We start from the raw sequence: 24,987 nt of genomic DNA on the forward strand, positions 1-24,987 counted from the left end.
CTAATGCTGGGCGCTAATGCACGCTCCTGGCTATGTGCGTACCCTTGGAACATGCACAGTTAAATTTTTAATAGGCACTACCAGGGTAATTTCGATGGCTGGAGTAATTAGAGTAATTCTATCTCCACAAGCTCATCAGCAACTGGGTATTATCGACCTTTAAAATCGTTGCCTGAGGGCCAAAAAACAAAAAAGTATATCCTTTTTGTCATTAATTTGCATTTTCCAGACTACGGTGACATTGATGGCATGGCCCGCAAAGCATAAAATGTTTGTCATCTGACTCCTCACACAAAGTTTCCCGATCCCAAAATACAAAAGCCAGATAGATACACAGCTCTGATCCCTTTCCTTTGAGGTAATGTCCAGGAGGAAGGAACTGAGCATTTACAATCCAGGTGCTGTCACATTATGAAATATTGGTTGAAGAAATAAACATTTTTACCCTTGATTCTATTAATTTGTCTGTAAAATGGAGCATAATAGGGGCGGGCACCTGGGTGGCTCAGTCAGTTGAATGTCCGACTTCAGCTCAGGTCAGGATCTCCCGATTCATGGGTTCAAGCCCCGCACCGGGCTCTGTGCTGACAGCTAAGAGCCTGGCCCCTATTTCGGATTCTGTGTCTCCCTCTCTGTCTGCCCCTCCCCTGCTCACACACACGCACGTACACGCTCTTTCTCTCTCTGTCTCTGTCTCTCAAAAATAAAAAATGTTTAAAAAAACTTTTTAAACAAAAAATGAAATATAACAGAAAATACTTAATGCACTCAAATGGCATGACATGGCTTTTCACTTTCTTTCTTCTTAAGTTTTTATTTAAATTCCAGTTAGTTAACGTACAGTGCAATATTAACTTCAGGTGAACAATACAGTGATTCCGTATTGCCATACAACACCTGGTGCTGATCACAAGTGCCCTTAATCCCCACCCCCTGTTTTCCCTATCCCCCCTCCCACCTCCCTTCCGATGGCTTTTTGCTTTCTGATGGAAAAATAAATCATGAGATGAATAGATAATTTAGTAAGTCATGTAGTTTAGCAGTACTTTTTTAAGTTTTTTTTTTTTTTTTTTTTTCCTTGAGAGAGAGACACAGAGACTCCCAAGCAGGCTCCACACTGTCAGTGCAGTCTGATACAGGGCTCGATCTCACGAACTGTGAGACCGTGACCTGAGCCAAAACCAAGAGTTGGACGCTTAACCGACTGAGCCACCCACGCACCCCAACAGCACTTTTAACGTTTATGAATTAGAAACCTTTTTAAACCAGTAGTTAAATTTCTTACTTGTCAGTCTGCATTACTTAACATTGGTCTACTGTATGACTTAAGGGTGATACTGACAGGCTATAGAGAGCAGTGGGGGCAGGTCTGAGGTAAAGAGTTAAATAGATGTAATGGTTGGTGAAATTTGTTGGTTATCTGTATCATCTCTTTTATTTTTCGTCACCCACAACATCACAGACTCTAAACGATGGGAGTGTTTCTCTTTGTGAAAGACCTTAGGACTCTTTCTGCAGTAATAGGCAGGAAAAACAAGCAATATTCTTCCCTTCCAGAAACTCCCATCCAAAAATTTTGCACGTAGCAGTTAATGGTAAGCTCTTGGCTAGTCTAGAAACGTGGAAGCCAGATGTTGAGTTTTGAAGATGCAAATATGTTACGCTGTTTTGTTTTTTTTTTTAACGTTTTATTTATTTTTGAGCCAGGGAGAGACAGAGCATGAATGGGGGAGGGGCAGAGAGAGAGGGAGACACAGAATCTGAAACCGGCTCCAGGCTCTGAGCAGTCAGCACAGAGCCCGACGCGGGGCTTGAACTCACGGACAGTGAGATCGTGACCTGAGCCGAAGTCAGACGCTTAACCGACTGAGCCACCCAGGCGCCCCAGTTATGCTGTTTTTTAATCAAAAGACAATAAAACTTGAAAATGTGTTTTTCAATGATATTCGTCACATATGCTAAGTAATACAAAATAGAAAATTTTGTGTCTTGTAAAAAATACTATTAATCACCATCTTTAAAAGAACAAGGGAAAGGAGAAACTACTTTCAGGGAGACTCAGAAAGGTTAAGATAATGATTATAAAATAAAACATTATACATAAAAATTATAGCGTGATTATATAACATGCAGTCTAGTATAAAATAAGCCCAGGGGGTTGTCTACAGGGGTTGGTTTCTTAGGAAATACAGAAAAATTTGTATATCCCCTTTAGGGAAGTTGCCAACCTGAGAGTTAAGGGGTCTGCAAGGGTAGTTTCTCTCTAGGTCCCAAATCCTAAACAAAAAGAGCCTTACTTGTTCATCAGCCATCAGAGCTTTGTTATGTGAACTGGGAAAGTCAGTTCTAAAAGTTAGTTTTACAGATGAACCTGTATCACATGGAGTCAGTGAACCTGTGTTTCTATAACTTGTGCATGATCCTCGGCTGTTTGCCTGGCGGCGGGGGGGGGGTGGGGGTGGGGGGCTGCTACCCCCAGTGTCACTGGCATCCAGGGGCAAAGAGAAGGGAGGTGGCGTGGGAAGATCCCGAATCCAGAAGGCACAGTTTTGAAGGAGAAACTGTTCACTCATCACACTTGGAGAAGCAAAATAGTGTTACTGAAAATGGCCAGAGACAATTGGCCAGGAATTTGTGCACAATTAGGTTGCTCCTGTGACAATACAGCCCAAATGATGAAATCATCAAAAGGAAAGGTTTTTTTTTAAGAACTGTAACGCAAGCTAGTTTCATAATGCATCTCTCCATGGTGAAACCTGACTTCTCTGCCCTCACTCAATGTGGACAGTGTCTTACCTAAAAACATATTCTTCATAATCTTAGTCTGTTTTGCTGCCGTACTTGTATAGCTTTTAATTTTTGTTTTTTATGTAAATGGTGACAAAATTCCTTCCACCCAGGAACCTGCACTTTTGAAGAGTTTGAAATCTGCACTTTAACAGTTTTGTTTACATGAGGCTTTTTTGTTCCTCCAAACTTAGTTGAAGCATATATCTATTAACTTTCTTGCCCTTATGATTAAACACATTTTAAGTTGGCTATGTATTTTAGAGAATAGTAAAAGTTCGATTAGCCAGAAATAGGGTATTTTTTTCTGTTGGAATAAGGATTCAACAGAAGATTATGTATCCCTTTTGGAAGTCATTCCTGTACAGTTTAGTACTAACTAGTAACTAGTTGGGATTTGGGCAGGACGACAGCAGGGGTTATAGATCAGTGCTTGTGTGCATGACAAGGAGATTCTGTCCCTTTTTGCCTATTCCCTCTCATTTCTCCAGAACTTCTCAGACTCGGCTTGCCTCCTGGCTAAGACCTGCAATGAGGGAATGTCCTGAGGCCCTGCACACGCACACTGTTGGTGGCCGCAGCAGGGCATGTCTCTGACCCTGGAGATTTAGTCCCCTCAACATTACCATTGACTGGGGTGGGGTGGGGTGGGGGGGTCCCCTGAGCAGGTGAAGAATGGCAGCCTGCAGGTTTCCAGGGGGCCGCCATTGTCACCGCCACAGGTTTCCGGTTTGTGGTGATGTTTCTCGTGGAGTCGTCTCTTGCCCCTGGTTCCATAGCACTGCCTGTACCCCTGCCCCCACCCTTCTCCGGACCACCAGCTTAAAGGGAAGAATAAAAATCCAACTTCCTTGTTGCTTCCAAACACCTGCTCACTGCTGCTATAGAGGACGAGCTAAAATCATACGAGCTTGTTAGGCTTTGCCTTTCACTCCTACAATCTGAGAGAGAGGGGGTGGGGGGTGTGGGGGGAGGGAGGGAGGAGTGGGTGAGATCGAGCTTATTAAGGTAAGGTTCTGATAAATGAAAATGCTGCCATGGATTTTTTTTCTTCAAAGTCCTTTGCACCTTAAATTCATTTCTTTGACTTTCCACAGCTACAGCCACAATTTTAAGATGGCTTTTTTTTTTTTTCCTTCTTAAAGAGCAATGTCTATCCTGGAGGTAGCATGGCAAGAAGGAACACGTATGTGTGTGAAAGGAGTGCAGATCGATACGTGGCGTTGCAGAACGGAAAAGACAGCAGGTACCTGTCACAGCGCCACACGGTGCTGTCTTTGTCATCCTCGTGCAGGACTGCTCTTGCCCAAAGAGGAGCCGAACGGGTCAAGAGGAAAAGGGAGTCCTAGAGAGGATGGTTGCAAGCAGGCACTCGAACGAAGGCGTCTCCCCTCCTGTACCAGGATGGAAGGATGGGAACCTACTCTGGGGAAAGAGGAGATAAATGCTCTTACCCCGAGCTTTGCTAGATAAAATCTGGTAGTAAGTGTTCCCCTGTAACAAAGCACATCCTACTAGTCATCCTAATCTGATCTTAATTTCAGTCTTGTTCTCTTATCTACGTGCTGCTTCCTTTTTATCTTTGACTTCACTTTTTTTTAACCTTTGTTTCTTACCCTTCCCCCTCCCATCAGGCCATTGTTGTATCCAAATAATGAAGGTCTGCTTTTTCTTCCTCTAAAGAAATGTGGCCATCTTAACTGATGATTGAGAACCGTAGAATTCTCAACATGTTTTATTTTCAAGAATGATAAATCATATTATTTTTATTATTTAAAAAATGTAGCTTCTTTTCATCGTGAGTTGTAAGGACTATTCGCCAATATAGTACCAAAGTGCAGGGAGCCTGTTCAAATAAAATTCTGTTCTTAGCCCCATTCCTCGTCATTTCAGTGGACTGGACAGGGCATGCTTACCACTGGTTTCCTCTCCATTAACGGACATGTAAAGTGTTATTATAAGGCGTGCAAAGTAAATGTATTATCCTCAGATAGAAGATCCTTCAGGCTAGAAAAGGAGTTGAGGATTGATTTCTGACGTATTACTTTTCCTATACCAAGTCCTAATCTGTAGCTCCTTTGACCTACGACAGTTAACCTATTGATTAATAATATGAGCTGAAAGCATTTTGATGATGTTTCTGGAGACTGTATTTTTGCTGTAATTACGAATTCTTATTGGATGAGGGACAATAAACCACAGCAGCATGTTACATCAAACTCTTGAGTGTTGGGAAGTGGAAAAGGTCTCTGATCATAAGAGGAACTTCATGCCTTCTCAGATTCGCATTTGTAGACCAAGCGTGTGTGAGCTCTTTTCAGTGGAAGGTGGTGGTAAATTCATTCTGTACCTTTTTGGCAAGAATACGGTTTTGTTATTCACGAATGACGCCACTAATGTAAATTCTTTTAAGTGTCTCAGTCATGAAAGGTACAGTCGATTTAGATTTTTAAAGGTCTGTTTCTTAAATTTTAGTAAACTGCAGTTTCTCTTCTTTTTTACATTTCCATGGTCCTCTCCACTGTTTTCTGTCGAAAGCCTTACGGAGATGTCCGCAAGTAGCATATCTTCTGCAGGCTCGGCTGTGGCTTCTGCTGTCCCCTCGGCTCGACCACGCCACCAGAAGTCTATGTCCACTTCCGGCCACCCTGTCAAAGTTACACTGCCAACCATCAAAGACGGCTCTGAAGCTTACCGGCCCGGGTAACGCGCTGGGTGCACCTCATTTCAAAACATAGCACCAGGGGCACCTGGGTGGCTCAGTCGGTTAAGCATCCGACTCTGGATTTTGGTCATCATAATCTCATGGTTCGTGAGTTCGAGCCCTGCGTCGGGCTCTGCACTGACAGCGTGGAGCCTGCTTGGGATTCTCTCTCCCTCTCTCTGTGTCTCTGTGTCTGTGTGTGTGTGTGTGTGTGTCTCAAAAATAAATAAGTAAATATTAAAACAAAAATATATGATAGGCACCATCGCATTAAGAACTTTCTGAGAAGATTCGGTATCTGTAGCAAAGGGAAAAGTTGAATCGTAACATAAACATACCACATTCCTACCTGTTTACAAAAATGTTGCTTATGACTTAAATCATTTTCTAGAGGAATTTTCTGTAAGGATCTTGTTTTAAATCCATCCCTGAAGTATTGCTGCCTGATTTGTCATTCAGGTAAATTGAATTTTTTATGATCTAACAACAAAAATACTTGAGACTGAGAATGAAGACTTCTGGCTAACCCTGGCTGCTGCCCAGTACCTTTTTGAAGTAAAACCAGACTTTCTGTTTCTCTGTCAGGGAAACAGATGATCTCAAAGAGCCCTTTTAGGTACAAAATGATATGCCTGTTTTTCTAGTATTTGTCTATGCTAGGATTTCTCCAATTCAGGAACATCTTTAGTTCGGTTCGTTATTCGTATTGGTGATGTCCTGTAGCGTCGTGCTGTCCCTGAGGCCTAGCTTGTAAATAGGAAATGACTCCATTCAGATGCTTTCTGATAAATAATAAAATCCATGTTCCACGTTGCTGAATGGTTGAAATTAAGAGAATAGTGAAAAAATATACATGCAGCAGCCCCAGTCTGCCATTCCTGATACTGAAGGGTATTTGTATCCTTGTTTCAATAACTTCTCAATCCTTAATAACTGTATTTTTATAAAAAGCGTTTAGTTGCAGACTGAAATGTTATCCCTCTCCGTGCAGTGATACCCTAAATGCAGCTAACGCGTGGATGTCTAACATGAGCAGAGAAAATGGGGCCTAACGAAAGTAGCCATGGCAAGGTTCGGGTAGTTTTTAGCATGAGAGCTCTCTCTGCCATTATTCTGAATAATAGATCTTCATTTGTCCCCACAGGGCGACCCAGCGAGCGCCTGCTGCTTCCCCATCTGCTCACAGTATTAGTGCCAGCACCCCAGACCGAACCCGCTTCCCCCGGGGGAGCTCCAGCCGCAGTACTTTCCACGGCGAACAGCTCCGGGAGCGACGCAGCGCGGCACACAACGGGCCACCCGCTTCCCCTTCCCACGAGACGGGCGCCTTCGCGCACGCCAGGAGGGGAACGTCAACGGGTATAATAAGCAAAATAACATCCAAATTCGTGCGCAGGTCAGTACCGAGGTGCTGTGGTGTTTTGCTTCCTCTAGGAATTAGAAAGGAGACTTGTTTTTGTTTTGTCTTTTTTTCTTTAATCTTTGCGGTGATTTTCCAGAGTGGTTTCATGGTATTTCACCAGAGCCCCTCTTTTACAGAAGTTTGAAGAAGAAAATCAAAGCAGATGTAAAGTATTTTTTTCCCCTAAGAGACAGAGAAAAAAGTGCGCAAGATAAGAATTTTTAAATTGTATAAAACAGATTGGAAAGAGCAAAAATTTGACATTAAAAAAAAAAAATGTGTGTGTTTTAACAAAAAGATTATCCCCAACTCAAAACCCTGGATTTAAAAAGAGGAAATCAGAGTTTCCATTTATCCTTCAAATAATATGTCTTGGGAATACTTCTAAATCACTCAGTAATAATATCTAGTTCACTTTTTTTTCCTTCCCTGTGAAAAGCCTGTGTACTGGAGTCACATAGATGACTTAAATAATTTTACATCCCAAAGCCTAACGTGAAAATACAGCAGACACACAATGAATACAAGCATAGCAAACTTCTGGTCAGATAGCGGAATCGTGCTCTCTTCTAAAGCGTAAGCATGATCGCACAGCACATACTGATTGTGGAGGTTGCTGAACACAGCGCGGTGGCTGTCCATTTGATCTATTATTAGGTCCTCCTAAAAGCCTGCTAGAATCCTGTATGTACAAAGCCCTGTGCTAGGAGCAAGACGCAAAGGTGAACAAGACCGCGTCTGTGCACAGTCCTGAAAGGGGCAGGCCTGTAAGCAGCTAGCCGTGATGGGAAGCAATACAGCAGTGGCCTGGGGTGGCCCGGGGACGGCACAGGCAGTGACGAGGGGGAAGGGTAAAGCTCTGTACCATATAGACATTTGAGCAGGGAGAGTTGTTACGCTTGCTTTAAAACGGGAGGAGTTATTATGCTTGCTGTGAAAGATACTAATTAAATACTTAATTGTCCAGGTTATTAGTGTTTTAGGATTTCAAAGAGTGTGAGTAGAAAAGAGAAGAACAGCTTTAGTCTCCTGTCTTCTCATGGACCAGTTTGCCCAAGATCACGGCTGAATTTAAAACTTAATTTTTTTTTTATGTTTATTCATTTTTGAGAGAGAGAGAGACACAGAGAATGAGCAGGGGAGGGGCAGAGAGAGAGGGAGACACAGAATCCGAAGCAGGCTCCAGGCTCTGAGCTGTCACTACAGAGCCTGATGCAGGGCTTGAACTCATGAACCGCGAGATCATGACCTGAGTCAAAGTCGGACGATCAATTGACTGAGCCACCCAGGCGTCCCTGGATTTAAAACTTTAAATACTCAAACACAACATCAATTTCTAACCGTATCAACAATGATGTACCATTTGGGCACAGACCATGCAGCCTGACACCTTGAGAGAGAAAGACCCACAAGCTCAGACTCTGCATGACAGACTATAATGCTGGCTGTCCACCTGCAGGGTCCTAGTTAGATTAGCAGTGGTTTCTGCTGTTGGAATGTGGCTCACTATTTAAAGCCCTTTTTAAAAGCCAGTACTTTCTCCTGATTAAGCCAGGATTCATTTCAAAGTGAAGGAAAATGGTTTTGAGTTGCAAAGCCTGATCACTAATTGTACATGAAGCCTTGTGTAAAATATTTCCCTTTACTTTGCAATGAAAATTTTGATTCTAGAGAGAACATAGTAAAAGGGCCCTTGACAGGAGGTCAGGACACAATGCAAGAAAGTGGCCTGGAGACGGTCTGTTGGGTGGTTGGATGAAGGGTTGCCACAGAGCCATCAGTTTAAGAGATGTGAGGCCTTGCCCGTGCTGGGCACCGTACCGGGTGCTGTTGGTACGGCCGTGAGCGAGACCGACGCGGCCCCCACTCCAGGAGCAGCTCGCACAGTTCTGCCGCCTTGCACGCAGTTGAAATGTTTTCCCGCTCGCTTTTAGGTTTCCTCCTCCCTCTCAAACTAGCTATTCCTTCTCGGGCTGTTTGCTGGTTCTTTTCAGGTCCCCTTGCCTTTCCCCCTGACCTCTGTCAGATCGCCCCAGCGTTCAGGCTTCGGACACGTTCTCTTCTCTGGCTGGCCTCACTGTTGCGGTGATCGCATTCAGGCCCGTGACCCTGCATTCTGTCCCACGTTAACAACTCCCACACTTCTGCCTTTAGCCCAGCTCTCTCCTCTGAACTACAGACTCACATATCCAGTGTCTACCCAGCCTCTGCACGCCGACATGTGATGGTCTCCCAGACTGAGCGTGTCCAAAATCCAGCTCTCTCTCCTCTTCCCAGGAGCATCCTCCCTCATTCTTCACCACATTGGGTACCGGCAGCACCGTCCCTCTGGTTCTCGGACCACAAGCCTTGAGTTATTTCTGAGAGCACACGCCGGGCCTGCTGGCCTGTGGCCGTGGCTCTCTGCCGTCCCAGCATCTCCTGGACGTAGCTTCTCGGTCGCCGAACCCACCGCTCGTCTTCCCCCCTGCGAACAGGTCTCTTCGCTCCCGCCCTTGGCCCCCTCTTCTGTGTTCAGCATCGTCTGTCCCCTTGCTTTTACCCTGCTCAGAATACAATTTGAAGCCCGCAGTGGCCTCCGAGGCCCTACACGGTCTGGCCGTGCATTTCTGCTCTGACCCCTCTTCTGCCCCTTCCCCTCGCTGGTCCCACACCGGCCACATGGGGCACCTGAATGTCCTCGCGCACGCCAGGCCCGGGCGGGATCTCGTACCCGCTGTTCCTTCTGCCCCGAGTCCTCGTCCCCCACGCCGCGGCCGGCTTCTTCCACATCACCTTTGGGTCTTTGCTGCAGTGTCCCTTCCTCGGTGAGACCTTCCTCAGTCCCCTCTTTACAATCACAGCCTCCTCCTCCCGACATGCCCTCTCCCAGCTCTGTATTCCTCCACAGCGCTCCACACTACCTGCCCGAACACCCCGCTCGGCGTGGCGTTCACCGTCTCTCTCTTCCAGCTCTGAGATGAGCCCCTTGAGAACCTGGATGTGCTTGTTTGCTTTGTTTTCTGCTAAATCTTCTGCTGAGTATCGAGTGCCTACTATGACACAGAAGATGACATTCGATAAACATTTCCTTATTTGGTCAAATAGTGTGGAAGACAAATTTTTAAAGTGAGCAAATAAAGTTGTCATGAATCCTGGTAAGTGCCGGGCAGGAAGCGGGTCCCAAAATAGAGAATAAGGCTGGGGGCTAAGGGCGTTCAGAGGTAGCCTCCGAGGGGAGCCAGCATGAACATTTCTGAAGTTCCACGATGTTCTTCTCAGCTTCTGAACACGTCACATAGCAGAGGGACCTGGGAGGCTGCCGGGGCGGGGGAGAGGGCAGGAAGGAGGTTGTTTGCTGACGTTTGTCAGCAGTTTGGTAGCAGATTTTAACATCTTTTGATTTTTGACATGTTTTAATTAATCCTGGGTCTGGTTAGAGAAGAGGAAAAATTCGCACTTCTCCCGTGAGGTGACCTGTCACCACGTGGACAGCTTTGGCTTTGCGGACGTGTTTGCGTTCGCTGCCGCGCGTACAGGATTCCCTCACGTCCCACTGCGTAGCTTGAGAGCGGGCTGTGCAGACACCGCCCACGATCTGATGCAGGAGACCGGCAAAGCATCGGTCTCGGGACCAGGAGTGAACCTGCCGGCTTCTGCAGCCGCGGGCAGGCTGGAAGGGCACTGGGTCTTCTGTACGTGCAGCATGTTGCACTTTGGGGAGGGCTGGAGGCTCGGAGGTAAACTGGAGAGTTTCTTGATGTTCCGGAGCTGTTCCAGCCTTGCTATTTGTTACTCTCACCTCAGCTCCCACATTGTCCTTCCCACTCGCGTCTTCCTGAGTCCATCCTGGGTTCGATTCCCGCCCTTCTCTCTGTTCCCTTTGCCCTCCTCACTCCGCTGTGCCTAAGGCCAGAAGAAATGGAACCCGCACGCGGGCAGCCCACGTGGCCAGCAGCACAACTGGGAACGCTCAGGGGCAGGGCTGATCCGGGCCCAACCTGGCCCCACGACACCTCACGTACTTCGGGACCAACTACATCGTGTGCCACCAACTGCTTAAAAAGATGGAAAGACAGGATGTTGCAGGGGAAATAGGAAAGGGATCTGGGTTGCTAAACTTTAAGAAAGGAAGGATAGAGACTAGTTCAGAGTTAATCATTCATGTATTTGAAAACCGTGATGGCAAAGAAGAAGCCAGTTAGTAAGTTCTTCCCGGCCGGTGAGGAGGCTGTAGGCTGAAACGACCACGTGAGAGAGTGGCTTTCTGGTCTTAGGAAAGAACTTGCCAGTTAGGAAGGTGATTTTCCACTAGAGTCCTCCTCAGTCAAGGGAGGATGTAGACGCACTATTTCAAAAGCCTTTTAAATAGCATTTAGAACCATTTGTTTTGCACAGGTTCTATAGAGCTGCTGTGTAAACTGGAGATTAGATCAAACCTTAAGAGTTTTTAACCATAGCTCTCTCTTAACAGGGAATAACCAAATTCGTTCAGTTGAGTATGTCTTGCTATGTGTAAGATATTTGGCTTCTTTTTTTAAGTCTTAAATGTTGGAGAGCCCTGCCACGCCGCATATGGTGTTAGAGCCAGCTGGCTTTCTGTACCCCCAGCCGCCTCCCTCCGTGGCGACTGGACGATTTGAAACCTTCACCAGGTAGCAGACATGCTTGAAGTCAGGGTTTCTGTTGGCATCCAGGAGGCAGGAGCAGGGTGCGGGAACGACGTGACCCGTCGGTGACAGTTTCAACAATTGCAGCAGGGGAAGTAGTGTCAGAGGAGGGTGTCGTCCTAATGCTTACAGTTCAGCAGCAGTGGAATAGGTGTTTGCTAACAATGACTTACAAGGCAAAATACAAAGAGAACAGAAGCCCCATGAGACGTGTATTCCTTTGTATGAAAGCGGTGGCATCACTGTCTTTCCCAGCTGCTGGGCTGCCCTCCAGTCTATACCAGCACACCAACATGTGACTGAAAATGTACACGTCAGTGTTTTATTTATGTGCGTGTGCTGTAATAAAGATAAATTTTACATAGATGTCATTGAAGCATTACACTTCCTGTTGAAAACGCCAGTCATCAAACATAGAAATTTAAGAAACCACAATCCGAATGCAAAAATACGTCTTCTTTGTCCTTTTTGATTCAGAGAGTGAGATGGTTTTTACACAGTATGTTTGTCAAGAAAGGCGATGCATAAGGCATTCGTATTTTTAACCTCCAGTTCGAGTTTTAGAGCTTAGTGTATGGATATGATTTGGTAATTTAGGGAATGAGGAAAGTGGCCCTGATTTTATTCCTATTGCATTCACTTTACATAAATAGTATAAATGTTTCCAGAATGGTTAAAACATTAAGAAAACATGAACTTAAGGGTTTGAGTTGGTTATTTTTTTTCCCAGCGATGTGGTATTTCGCTATCCCAAGTCAGCTCCGCACATTTTAACTGGTGTGTAGCTCGATGCTCCTGTGTCGATTCTTAACTGCATTTGACAATGACAGAGTAGTTAAAATTTTGGTAGACTTAAAAACCATTCATGATGTTCAACAAAAGGACAAGTAGTGGAGTTTTCCTGGTTTTATTTCACAGGTGGATGTCCAGGTAAGATCAATGTTTCTGTTTAAGACTGATTTCATGTTTTAGACTCACCTGCTTGGATAGGCTGTTGGTTTGCTGTAACATTTCATCATGTGCATGAATCATGAGTGTCACATCTGAAGTTAAGTTAATTGCTTATGCAAAAATCAGTACTTGTTTTTAGAAACACTTCTGTATGTTGAACTTTAACTACAAGGCTAATTTCTGTATTTTCTAAATTGAGCGACTACTAGAATTACGTTTAATAACCAACACGAAGTTGGATCTTGCTGTTGAAAATTATTAAATGGTTTTAACTGTAGATTGAACGGAACGCAACCAAGCGATAAATTCTGACTTTAAAATTGTGACTGGGAATTGGAAGATCCCGCTTAAAGAAAACGAAAACAAAAGCAGTCCTAAACTGTCAAGCTGGCATCTCCTCTCTGACAATACCCAGTAGACGCTCAATAAGATGACCGTTAAGCTGGTGCCGTGAAAGCGTGCAAAGCCGTGTCCGACTGCCTAGTAACCGAGAAGTGTTGCGCTGGAAGTTTGCTTAACGAGTTAACTTTAAAATCATGTTAGATGCAGGTTTTCTTGATCTATTTTTCACTCTTATCATTAAATCTCCACCTTCACTTTGTTTTGAGGGATCCAAGTGAAGGCGAAGCCAGTGGCAGAACAGACACCTCAAGGTGAGGAGCCACTATTATACTTCGCTGCTAGGCCCCCGTGTGTGAAGCCGCGCCCTCGAAATACCCACGGCACCTCATAAAGCTGAATAGAGCCAATAGCCAGATAGTATGTGTGTTTTCAATTGTTCTATCGGGACGGGTCTTCCTGACGTCGCCTGGCGTTTAATGAGGTTTAAGTTAATTCGAGTGTGTGTTCTCTAAACATTACTTTGACGGGTAGGCCTTGTAGAGAAGTAGCCTTCCTGTCCTACAAAATACACCCTAGCAGGAGAGAATTCTTAGAGGGATATGGATCGATTTTTTTTCTCACCAAAAGGATGTAACTAAAATTAGATAATACAGAACACTGGGGTAACCAGATGTGTAGGAAGGTTTAGCGTGAGAAGGACATGTTAGGTTGAGCATTCAGTGGTAGGCCACATTTTAGGACTGTCACCCAGCCTCCCTGGTGGCTTTTGACGTCCAGCGCTGGCTGTGTGATCCTGCTGACACCGGGTTTCAAACGTGAGCCCCATCCGAATTCCGGGGGGTGGGGGGACTTGGGCGGGAGGTACCGATGCTGCTGGTTTGGGGAGCACCTTCGTGACGTGTTTGTACCTGTGTCCATGTTTTCAAACGGGAAGTTGAAGAAAAGAAGGCATGAAGTCATTTTGAGTGTATCCCAGCATTAAAGGATCCCATACGCATCGCAGAACCTCGACAGGCAGTTCCTCAGTATGACAGATGCCCCAGCTTCATTCAGGAGCTATTTTGGGCCCAGCTGAGCACAAGCCCCAATTTAACTTCTACTTCTTAAAATTAATAGAAATATAAAACACAACGAGCTTTGGAAAAACTTTATCAGGCATTCCTACGCAATCTTTTTTTGCCACCTGTGCTCTATTTGCTTAGTCACAATAGTGGGAATGTTTCTTTATTGAGTTAGGTGCCCGAGTCACCCCGGTAGGCAGCCAGAGGGAGGCGGGACAGATATCCTGGACTTTTCTTCTGCCTGTGAAAGAGACATGAAGGACATTTGTTTTCAGCTCATCCCTCACTCAGTCATCACTTTTGAGCCTCTTGTGTCTCTTCCTGCCTTTCCACTAAATTCCCCTGCCCGGAGACACCTGATAGTGTAGGGAGAGTCACAGGCGGCCGCTGATGGTCTGCATGCATTTTATCCTCGCGATGTGACTACATGTCCCTTTGGTTGTTGGGTTTGGGCGGAGGGGTGGTTTTTTGCTTTTCAACAAACTTCTTGAATCCCTACTATCTACAGGGTCCTAGCTGGCCATTTAATTCTCATAGCGGCCATTTTACATGGAAGGAACAGCATGAGGTCCTGTCACTGCAGAGCTGTGGCCGGGCGCGACCGTGAACAGCGCAGGCTCCGGGCCAGACCCCGTGGGTCTGAGCTGTGTCTTCCCCCTTACCTAGCCATGTGACTTTAGGAGGTCACTCTAACTCTCCTGCCCCCACTTCCTCATCCCAGCTGCCTTCTAGGGTTGTTAGGCTAAATGAGTAAATAATGCGTGTTAGGCGCTTGGCACAGTTCCTGGCACCTAGTAAGTGCCCAATAAATGTTAGCAATTCTAATTAGAATTAGCATTTTCTGGATCTTTCTACAGTTAATGTCACTAGTGGCGATGCCTGTGAGATACACGTAGAGAAACATCTTGTGTGTACCTGTCGTCCCAAGGTCACCAGGTTTCCCTGGTGGAACGGAAGGAAAACTTGGTTGCTGGTCTGTGCGTTTCAGCTCATTAGCTCTGTGACCTTAGAAAAGTAATGTACATTTCCTAGCCATCAGTTCTGTTTTTAAAATGAGTGTTCAATCACGTGTTCTCTTGGGTCCCTTCCAGCCCTAGCATGCTGATTCCATAACCGGACTCGTGCATACGGTCCTCACGAGATCCGCACGCCCAGGGAGGCTTACGATGCAGTGGCTTAGACTCAGCACAAAGAACATGGTAGAGAAGACGCTGAAATAAATACTGTCCGTATTTACCTAACAGTCTTTAGAAATTCATTTTCTCTACTTACTCCTCTCCTTATTTTCTCAAGCTTGTATAATTTGCAGAGCGGTGGGCTCAGGTACCAGGAATGAGGAGGAAAGCACGTATGCAAATGTACACATAAGAATTCACATACACAGATGTGCACATGAATATATATTAGAGGATAATGTTGATATAAAGTATGTATAAATACAAAATATGTATGTAGTAGGTTATAAATCCCTCTCAAAGTATATCCTTTCTTCTTGAAATCACATATAAGTGAGACAGGTTAGCAAGTAAGAATTGCAACATCTGTCTTTAGAAAATGGCTCCACAAATTTAACTATAGGTCTTCTGAATCATAAATAATCTAGTCTAGCTTTCTACGATTATTTGAAGTTGGTTCTCTGGTTCTGTGTTATTTATGGGAGGCCTACAGTAAGGACAATTCACTAAGGTTGATTGATTTAACAAATATGTGTCAATCAGCCACCGTGGGCCTGGCGCAGTCCCAGAGGCCCGAGCAGTATCAGTGAACAAAACAGGCAGGACTCCTTGCTGTCCTGGAATTTCAGTCTAGTGGTAGAGTCAGACAGTAAGTCATGAAGGTAATAAATGAATTAAATAGTATATTAGAATGTGGTAAGTGCTACAGAGGTGAAAATAGAACAAAGTTGGGGGTTGGCCATGCCATGGTAGGAGCTGAGGTGGTCAAGGTAGACTGCCTGGAGAAAGTGAGCAGAGATTTGAAAGCAGTAAGGAAGCCGTGCAGCCACTGAGGGAAAAGCATTCCTGGCAGAGGGAGCAGCCTGTGCGCAAGCCTTAAGGCAAGAACATACCCCGTATGTTCAGGGACTAGTGTGGAGGCCAGTGTGTCTTGATAAGAGTGAGCAGGGAAGAAGATAATACAAGATGGCGGCGGGGGGGGGGGGGGGGGCGGGGGGCGGGGAGGTGGAGCGTGGGTCATGTGGAGCCTTGTAGACTACTTTTTAAGAATGTCTTTAGCAAAATGTTGAAACCCTCAGAGGGCCTGACGTCTACACTTCTACGTGTCGTGTGGGACCTGACGTCTTTACCGCATTGCAATACAACATTCTCTATCAGTGTCGTTAGGTATAAATAACCCCTCTGTGGCCATTACTAGCATGTTTGTCCCCAGTCTTTTTCCTACCCAAAAAAAGGTAGAAAAAAAGGATATTTACATTTTTAAAAATGTATTTATAAGCAGAATGCTAGTGGTTTCTATCTGTGTAAATGTGCAGAAAATGGAGAATCTGCTTTTGCAACTTAGAGAAATATGGAAGGAACTGACAGAGTATCAAGTTCTTCACTTTCAGCTGTAAAGTTGTTTCCCACAAACAAAGCCAAAGCAGATGGCGTCCCGGGGTCTGGTTTTACGACGTCAGGATGACACAAACGTTCGTATCTACCTGAAGGTAGTCTGTAACTTGGGTGGTTTCGTTAGGCACTGAATCATGACCACTTAGACTTTATGTGTGCTTTGATTTCTTTGCTGAATGGAATTTCTGTTTCCATTCTCTCCCTTTGCCCTCTTCTTCTAGAAGCACGTCAGGGGAACCGAAAGAAAGAGACAAGGAAGAGGGTAAAGATTCTAAGCCACGTTCTCTGCGGTTCACGTGGAGTATGAAGACCACTAGTTCCATGGACCCCAATGACATGATGAGAGAGATCCGGAAAGTGTTAGATGCAAATAACTGTGATTATGAACAAAAAGAGAGGTTTTTGCTTTTCTGTGTCCACGGAGACGCGAGGCAGGACAGCCTCGTGCAGTGGGAGATGGAAGTCTGCAAGTTGCCACGGCTGTCCCTCAACGGGGTCCGCTTCAAGCGGATATCTGGGACATCGATTGCCTTCAAGAACATTGCATCTAAAATAGCAAACGAGCTTAAGCTGTAAAGAAACTCAAATTTACAGGATCAGGGAAGATAACGTTCACATATGAGGTACAGTTTTTGAATGTATTGGTAATGCCCAGCGTGATTGGCCTGTGAATCTCCCCATGTAGAATTTGCCCTTAACGCAATAAGGTTATACATAGTCATGAACTGTACAATTAAAGTCAGTATGAAGTATAATATCTGTAGCTAAAAAAGTAGGTTCACATGTACAGGTAAGTATATTGTGTATTTCTGTTCATTTTCTGTTCATAGAGTTGTATAATAAAACAGATGATTGCTGAAAAACTTGTATAGTTGTCTAGATTTCTGCACATAAATGTATGTTCGACGCTTTCAGTTGGAAGTGTTCTTCCCTGTTATTTACATTCTGGTGGGTTTTTTAAATTCTTACCTCCATCATGCAATTTTGAAAACTGTGTCCAGAATTAAAAGTGCACAGAAATAGTCTTTAAAATTGTAGCATGGACTTTTAAAAATTATTTTTAAATCATATTTAAATGTAAACCACAAGCTGATAGATAGATCAGCTTTACTATACACAGAATTATTCCTGCTTATCTTTGCTCTTACCCTTGTTCTCAGACAAGGTTTAGTTGAGAAAATACAAAATGTTTACAGTGTTGGCACTTAGAGTTTTTCAGATAAATTACACGAAAATAATAATAGCTTTGCCTTGAGCTAGCTAAGAAATACTGGGGAGAAAGTTAAACCTATATCCAATTCCTTTTAAACTTTAAAGTGTTTTCTGGCCCACTGCTAAATGTAGCAGCAGAATTAAAAAGAATCAGTACTTCATCTGGCTCTTGTAACGTAAACTGTCGCTGAATACCGCAACGTGATGGCAGAAATCTAAGAACATCGAGACTGTCTCATAGCACAAACTCATCTTCACAATGTTGATCGATGCATCAGTTAAGAAATAATGCCACCTCAGGAAATAACTGGCATTGGGAACATTTGCCTCTTCTCCTCCTTTCCTCTCCATCCACCCCCGACCCAGTAGTATCTGTAAGTACTTAAGAGACTTTTGAGCAAATCATGCTATTTATAACAGTGTGTTATTGATTTACGCTTACGTGGCTGTTCAGTTTGTTCCCACGTAACCTGTTTGTTTTTCATATTTTGCCAGATTTCTTGTATTTATTCCACATCGTTATGCCTAGAACGTGCAGCTTTGTAATTGGGCGTTTGCCTAGTTTTCTTTCATGATCGGTGATACATGCGATGTAAAACCACTAGTAAAGGTACATTTTAATACTTGTTATTTTATACTGAATTAGCCTTGGAGGTTGACTGTGCAATGTTATTTAATGTTGTAATTACTGTAATATCGACATATGGGCCCCATCTGCGCACTCCTGAGAAACAGAAAGTGTATCCAAGCTTCATCGGTTTAGGAGAGAATAAAGGTGTGGTAAATACTGTAATTCTGCAGTAGAGCGCTCCACGTGTGGGAGACGAGACGTGCCGTCCCGTGGTGGCTTCCCGACTGGGGTGGACTTTACGTTCTGTACTGTACTGTGACGTAGCTTTCTTCTGTAACAGTTCTGTTCTAAAATGAAGTGTATTTTTGCCTTAGCAAAGGATGGTGTTTGGAAAAAAACAAAAAACAAAACTGTGTAGCCCCTTTTTAACCTAGTGTTCATTCAGAAAAATTGATGCAAATCTCCATTCACTCTCACTGGTGCACACTGAAGTTTTACTTGAACGGTTCTCCTAATAAAGCACTTGTCTTCTGCTCTTTACCAGCATGTGAATTACCTGTTTTCTAGCACAAATGTGTTCTGCATGGGGAGTGTATTCCTTGTGTCCTAAATTTAGTTGACAGGGGGTAAAGCTATGTAGGTTTTCAAAATGTCATTATGACAAGAAAAATTTACTCTTTTTATAGGAATTCCTATCATCAGAACACTTTTTTTAAAAAAAAAAATAGCCATCATGCCTTTCCCAAGGTAGAAACTGATGGGTTGGATTGTTGTTTTGTTTTGTTTTTTACATTTTCTCACTCTGGTTAACTCTGGTGTGTTTGTGGCAAGGAATTTCACTATATTTTTTATGAACTGAAAATGAAATCTTGATATTCACTTTAGATTTTCCCATTTTATGTGACAACATAATTTTTTTTTAAGATTTAGAAGAATTTTACAGTATGTTTCCATAAATAATACCAGTTATATTCACTGGCTGTGTGATGTCAGGGCTTCCTTGGTTTCTGTTTAAATATTATTGGATACAACATCCCTAATATTAAGTTAAGTTAATTATTTTGTAGAGACTGGGGCACAGTGCTTAACTTGATAAGTGAATACTCGGCAAATAATAAGATGAAATATACTCTAGAGCCTTAACCCAGTAATATTGTTCAAGGAAAGAGTTCACTTAAAATCCGGGGGCACCTGAGTGGCTCAGTCGGTTAAGCATCCGATTCGGCTCAGGTCATGAGCTTGCGGTTTGAGTTCGAGCCCCGCGTCAGGCTCTGTGCTGACAGCTCGGAGCCTGGAGCCTGCTTCGGATTCTGTGTCTCCCTCGCTCTCTGCCCCTCCCCTGCTTGTGCGCTCGCTCTCTCTCTCTCTCTCTCTCTCTCTTTCTCTCAAAAATAAATATTTAAAAAAATTTTTTTAAATAAAATCTGAACACCCTTGGGGCACCTGGCTGGCGCAGTCCGTGGAGCAAATGACCTTTGATCTTGGTGTTTATAAGTTCAAGCCCCACATTGGGAACAGAGTTTACTTAAAAAAAAATTTAAAAACATGAAAGACCTTTTGTGAAGTGATCTTCACCAACAGTAACATTGCACAACATGGGCAACAAAAATAACAGTGATGAATGAGACACCGATTTACTGTAAATAAATGATTCCATCAGAATGTATCCATTGAGCACAATGACCTCTGCCTTCATTTTTAACTCTGTTGAGGTACCTACTGTGTCTTAAGACATGTAAAGGAATTGTAAAAGGTGGTTTCTACTTCGAGATTTGGGTCCATTTTGGAAAGACAAAATGTAAAACACAAAACCAAAAACCACACCCAAATAGGAACCATGAAAGGGCTCAAACAAGCACAGACGATAGATGCTATAGAAATTCAAAGAAAGGTGAGTTTTGCATACCTAGGAGAAAGGATTTTAAGGATGGATAAAATTTCAGGAAGAATGGAAAAGATCCTTTAGGAAGGAACATGTCAGAAAAGGCTTCTCATTAGTAGCGGCTGTAAGACACATGTTAGAGACAAACCACTTAGAGGGGCACCTGGCTGGCTCAGTCCGTAGAGCATCGCACTCTTGATCTCAGGGTCATGAGTTCAAGCCCCACATTAGCGATAGAGTGGACTGGTGGGGTTCACATTACACAAAGCACTGATCAACAGCCTCAGCTTGGACTTGACCTGTGGTTAGAAGGGAGCAATTAAGAGGCTTTTCAAGCCAAGGAAATATTAGTAAATTGTGTCTGAGCAATTCATTAGCAACTTTGCTGAGGGCCCGTGTACATCAGATTCTAGGTTCTGAGAAAACAGCAGTAAAAATAAAAGAAAATCTAGATCTGATAGAAACTTGTGGGCTGATTGAAGGCTAGAGCCAGGAAGATCTTTTCAGAGATTTTTTTTCAGGATCAAAAAGGGTGAATGGGGGTATATTTGAGAGTCCTTTCAAAGGATGTATCAACGAGATATCACGAGTAGGATGTGGACTATAAAAGGATGAGTGGGTGGCAGGGAGAGCTTCCTGGCTTGTGATTCAAGTTTCAGCTTACATATCAAGACTTCCACTTTCATCTAACATGGATAACAAGTACCATAGTTATCCTTTCACCTCCAACAAGGAAAAAATTAAGACAAGATCTATGAAACAACAGGTGCAAGCGATGTTTTCATTTTGGCGAAATGTTCTCAGGACACTGGCTACCAGTCAGTGAAGGACAGTGATCCCTGAGAGGAAACGAAATGACCCCTGTGGTTGTTGCCCCAGCTACTTCCCTCGAGAGTGTTTCCAGGCTGTGGCACAGGGAAGGGGGAGCCCAAGTAGAACCTAGCGTTCACCCTCGTTAAGGAGCCAGAGCTGAGACACCAGGGAGGTCAAGGCAGCTAGAGTCTGGAAGGGAGCTTTACAAAAACCTCAAAGGTCTGCGGAGATAAAACATGGGAGGAAACGTGAGGCCAGTGGAAGAGCCACCTGGAAGGATTAGCAGAACCGGACCTTGTACAGAAGTCGTGCCCTTTCCGACCAGCCTTAGTGAAAAACCTCATGGTTCATAGGTCAGTGCCTATTCAGAAGTTTTGCCTCAGCTGTGGAAACTAACTGTTTTGGTCCTGTTTAACCAAACTTAAGCACTATTCAGAAGGATAACTATTTGAGTAACTCAACTGTGTCCCAGAACAAAGTTTAAGAATATTTTTTTTAAGTTTATTTCTTTATTTTGAGAGAGCATGAGCAGGGGAGGGCAGAGAGAGAAGGAAAGAGAGAATCCCAAGCTCTGACAGCACAGAGCCCAGTGCGGGGCTCGATCTCACAACCACGAGATCATGACCTGAGCCAAAGTAAGAGTCAGATGTGTACCCGACTGAGCCACCCAGACACCCAACAAAGTTTAAGAATATTAATAGGAGTACAAAATGTGCACTCACCAGCATAGTATTGTTCACAGTATCTAGCATCCATTCAAAAGTTTTCCTGTATGCAAATATGCGGGGGGAAAAATCAGTGGACACCAGAAGTGGCAGAGGTGAGATCATTAGTAGACAGAGACATTGAAATAGAGTAACTATATTTTGCATGTTCAGAAAGCCGGAGAAAAGGTTAAATATGTTAAGTACAGACTGTACTGGTTGGAACTAGATGTTCACCCACTAGACATTGTAGAAGAAAAGATGGTGAACTTGAAGACGTAGAAACTATCCAAACTTGGGAATGCAGGCTGGTGCAGCCACTCTGGAAAACAGTGTGGAGGTTCCTCAAAAAATCAAAAACAGAACTACCCTATGACCCAGCAATTACACTACTAGGCACTTATCCACAGGATACAGGGGTGCTGTTTCGAAGGGACACATGCACCCCAATGTTTATAGCAGCACTATCAACAATAGCCAAAGTACGGAAGGAGCCCAAAAGTCCATTGATAGATGAACGGATAAAGATGTGGTATATATATACGATGGACTATTACTCGGCAATCAAAAAGAATGAAATCTTGGGGTGCCTGGGTGGCTCAGTCGGTTAAGCATCCGACTTGGGCTCAGGTCATGATCTCACGGTTCGTGGGTTCGAGCCCCATGTCGGGCTCTGTGCTGACAGCTCAGAGCTCAGAGCCTGGAGCCTGTTTCAGATTCTGTGTCTCCCTCTCGCTCTGCCCCTCCCCCACTTGCACTCTGTGTCTCTCTGTCCCAAAAATAAATCAAAAACATTAAAAAAAAAAAAATGAAATCTTGCCGTTTGCAACTACGTGGATGGAACTGGAGGGTATTAAGCTAAGTGAAATTAGAGAAAGACAAATATCATATGACTTCACTCATATGTGGACTTTAAGAGACAAAACAGATGAACACAAAGGAAGGGGAACAAAAATAAAAACAGGGAGGGGGACAAAGCATAAGAGACTCATAAGTATGGAGAACAAACAGGGTTACTGGAGAGGTGTAGGAAGGGGGGATGGGCTAAATGGGTAAGGGACATTAAGGAATCTACTCCTGAAATCATTGTGGCACTATATGCTAACTCATTTGGATGTAAATTAAAAAAATAAAATTAAAAAAAAAAAAGCAAGTCTCCAAGGCCAGCCCACATTCATGGGAGTGGCATACCTTAAACACACATACACACACACACACACACACACACACACACAGAAAGAAAGAAAAGAAACTATCCAAACTGAAACAGACAAAAAAAAAAAAAGGCTGAGAAAAGATGGGCAATGCATCAAATGAGCTGAAGGACAATGTCAAGCAGTCCAATGTTTGTGCACGAGCACCCAAGGAAGTTGAGGCAAGGGGACGCAGTTGAAGTTACAATAGCTAGAATGTTCCTAGATTTGCTAGAAACCATGAACTAATGGGCCCAAAATGTGTAACAAATTCCAGGGTCAAGAAACATGAAGGAAGTGATACCAAGGCATATTAAATTTAATTGCTTTAAAATCAATAAAAAAATAAAATCGGTGATGAAACAACTTAAAATCAGCCACAGAGAAAACACATATTACAGAAAGAAGAACAAAGAAATGAACAGACTTCCTGTCAAAAACAATATAAGATGGAAAAAAAAAAAAAAACCAGCACTGGAGGGGCACCTGAGTGGCTCAGTCAGTTAAGCGTCTGACTTCGGCTCTGGCCATGACCTCACCGTTCATGAGTTTGAGCCCTGCATCGGACTCTGCTGACGGCTCAGAGCCTGGAGCCTGCTTTGGATTCTGTGTCTCCCCCTCTCTCTGCCCCTCCCCCACTCGTTTTCTCTCTCTCTTTCTCTCTCTCTCTCTCTCAAAAATAGATTTAAAAAAATTTTTGGAAAAAAAGTACTAGAAAAAATAAAACTCAAACTAGAATTCTATACTCAGATATGATATTTTTCAAAAACAAAGGTGAAATAAAGATTTTCAGACATAACAAAAGCTAAAAGAATTTATCACCAACAGACTTGATACTCTAAAAAATGTTAAAGTCCTTCAGGCAGATGGAAAAGTATGCCAGATGGGAATCTGCATCTACACAAAGGAATAAAGGGAGCCAAATTAACAACTATGTTTAATGCAAAAATAGTAACAATGTTCTTATAGGATTTATAACATGTAGAAATAAAACTTGTGAAAATGTAGCACAAAGATCTGAAGATTTTTGCAAGGTTCTTATATCTTATGCATAGTGGCATAATGCATAGATGTTAATAAGTTAAAAATGTATACTATAAATATTAAAGAAACCACTGAAAAGACACAGTAGACTTATAGCTAATGAAAAACAAAGGAGATAAACTAGAATTAAAAAAAAAAAGGCAGAAAAAGAAACAAATGAACAAAAGAACAGGTGGGGAAATAGAAAACAAACAGCAAATGGAAGGTTTAAACCCGACCATGTCAATAATTACATTAAATATCAATGGCCAAAAGCCCCAACTAAAAGGCTGCAATTGTCAAATTTTATTAAAATATTAAAAATCTACATGCTACCTGAAAAAAAAACCCCACTTTATTTTTTTTTTAAATTTTTTTTTTTTCAACGTTTTTTTTTTATTTATTTTTGGGACAGAGAGAGACAGAGCATGAACGGGGGAGGGGCAGAGAGAGAGGGAGACACAGAATCGGAAACAGGCTCCAGGCTCCGAGCCATCGGCCCAGAGCCTGACGCGGGGCTCGAACTCACGGACCGCGAGATCGTGACCTGGCTGAAGTCGGAGGCTTAACCGACTGCGCCACCCAGGCGCCCCAAAAAAACCCCACTTTAAATATAAAGACACATGGGGCAACTGGGTGGCTCAGTCGGTTAAGCGTCCAGGTCATGATCAGCTCAGGTCATGATCTCACAGTTTGTGAGCTCAAGCCCCACATCGGGCTCTGTGCCGACAGCTCAGAGCCTGGAGCCTGCTTCGAATTCTGTGTCTCCCTCTCTCTCTGCCCCTCCCCTGCTCATTGTACAATAACATCAGTACATTAACAAGAGATGCCAGCTCAGGTGACAGACTCTGAATGGAGATGTCCTGTAGACAGGAGATAATGAACTGTAACCTGGGTAAGAAGCTGGTCAAGGCTTATCTGGACGTTACCAGCGGAGATCAGTAAATGAAATAAAGCATATGTAATCATAGTACAATGATGTACTGTGCTCGGGGGAGTAGTAAGTAAATCTGTAGATGTTTTCAAATGTGAAAATCATAAATCCTGTGTCTGTAGGTCTGGGAACATGAATTCTCTTTCTTGTGTAGATAATTTAATATTTTTCTTTCTCTAAATTTATATT

The 24,987-nt window shown here is 43.5% G+C and overlaps 1 protein-coding gene across 2 annotated transcripts in view; it reads left to right on the forward strand.

The window, feature by feature from the left end:
* MARK1 (microtubule affinity regulating kinase 1) overlaps positions 1-18,789 on the forward strand; it is a 117,713-nt gene extending 98,924 nt beyond the window's left edge. Inside the window, exons 14-18 of one of the 2 annotated variants that reach the window (XM_078441049.2) lie at positions 3,933-4,033; positions 5,326-5,490; positions 6,636-6,887; positions 13,102-13,146; positions 16,688-18,789. In XM_078441049.2, coding sequence (XP_078297175.1) covers positions 3,933-4,033; positions 5,326-5,490; positions 6,636-6,887; positions 13,102-13,146; positions 16,688-17,042 — 918 coding nt within the window. In that variant the 3' untranslated portion in view covers positions 17,043-18,789. The remainder of the gene's footprint in view (positions 1-3,932; positions 4,034-5,325; positions 5,491-6,635; positions 6,888-13,101; positions 13,147-16,687) is intronic. The other variant, XM_078441050.2, reaches the window with a different exon arrangement.
* Positions 18,790-24,987: the final 6,198 nt, after the last annotated feature.

The sequence above is a fragment of the Panthera onca genome, chromosome F1 (assembly GCF_046562875.1).
Source record: "Panthera onca isolate mPanOnc1 chromosome F1, mPanOnc1 haplotype 2, whole genome shotgun sequence".
Classification (NCBI taxonomy): domain Eukaryota; kingdom Metazoa; phylum Chordata; class Mammalia; order Carnivora; family Felidae; genus Panthera; species Panthera onca.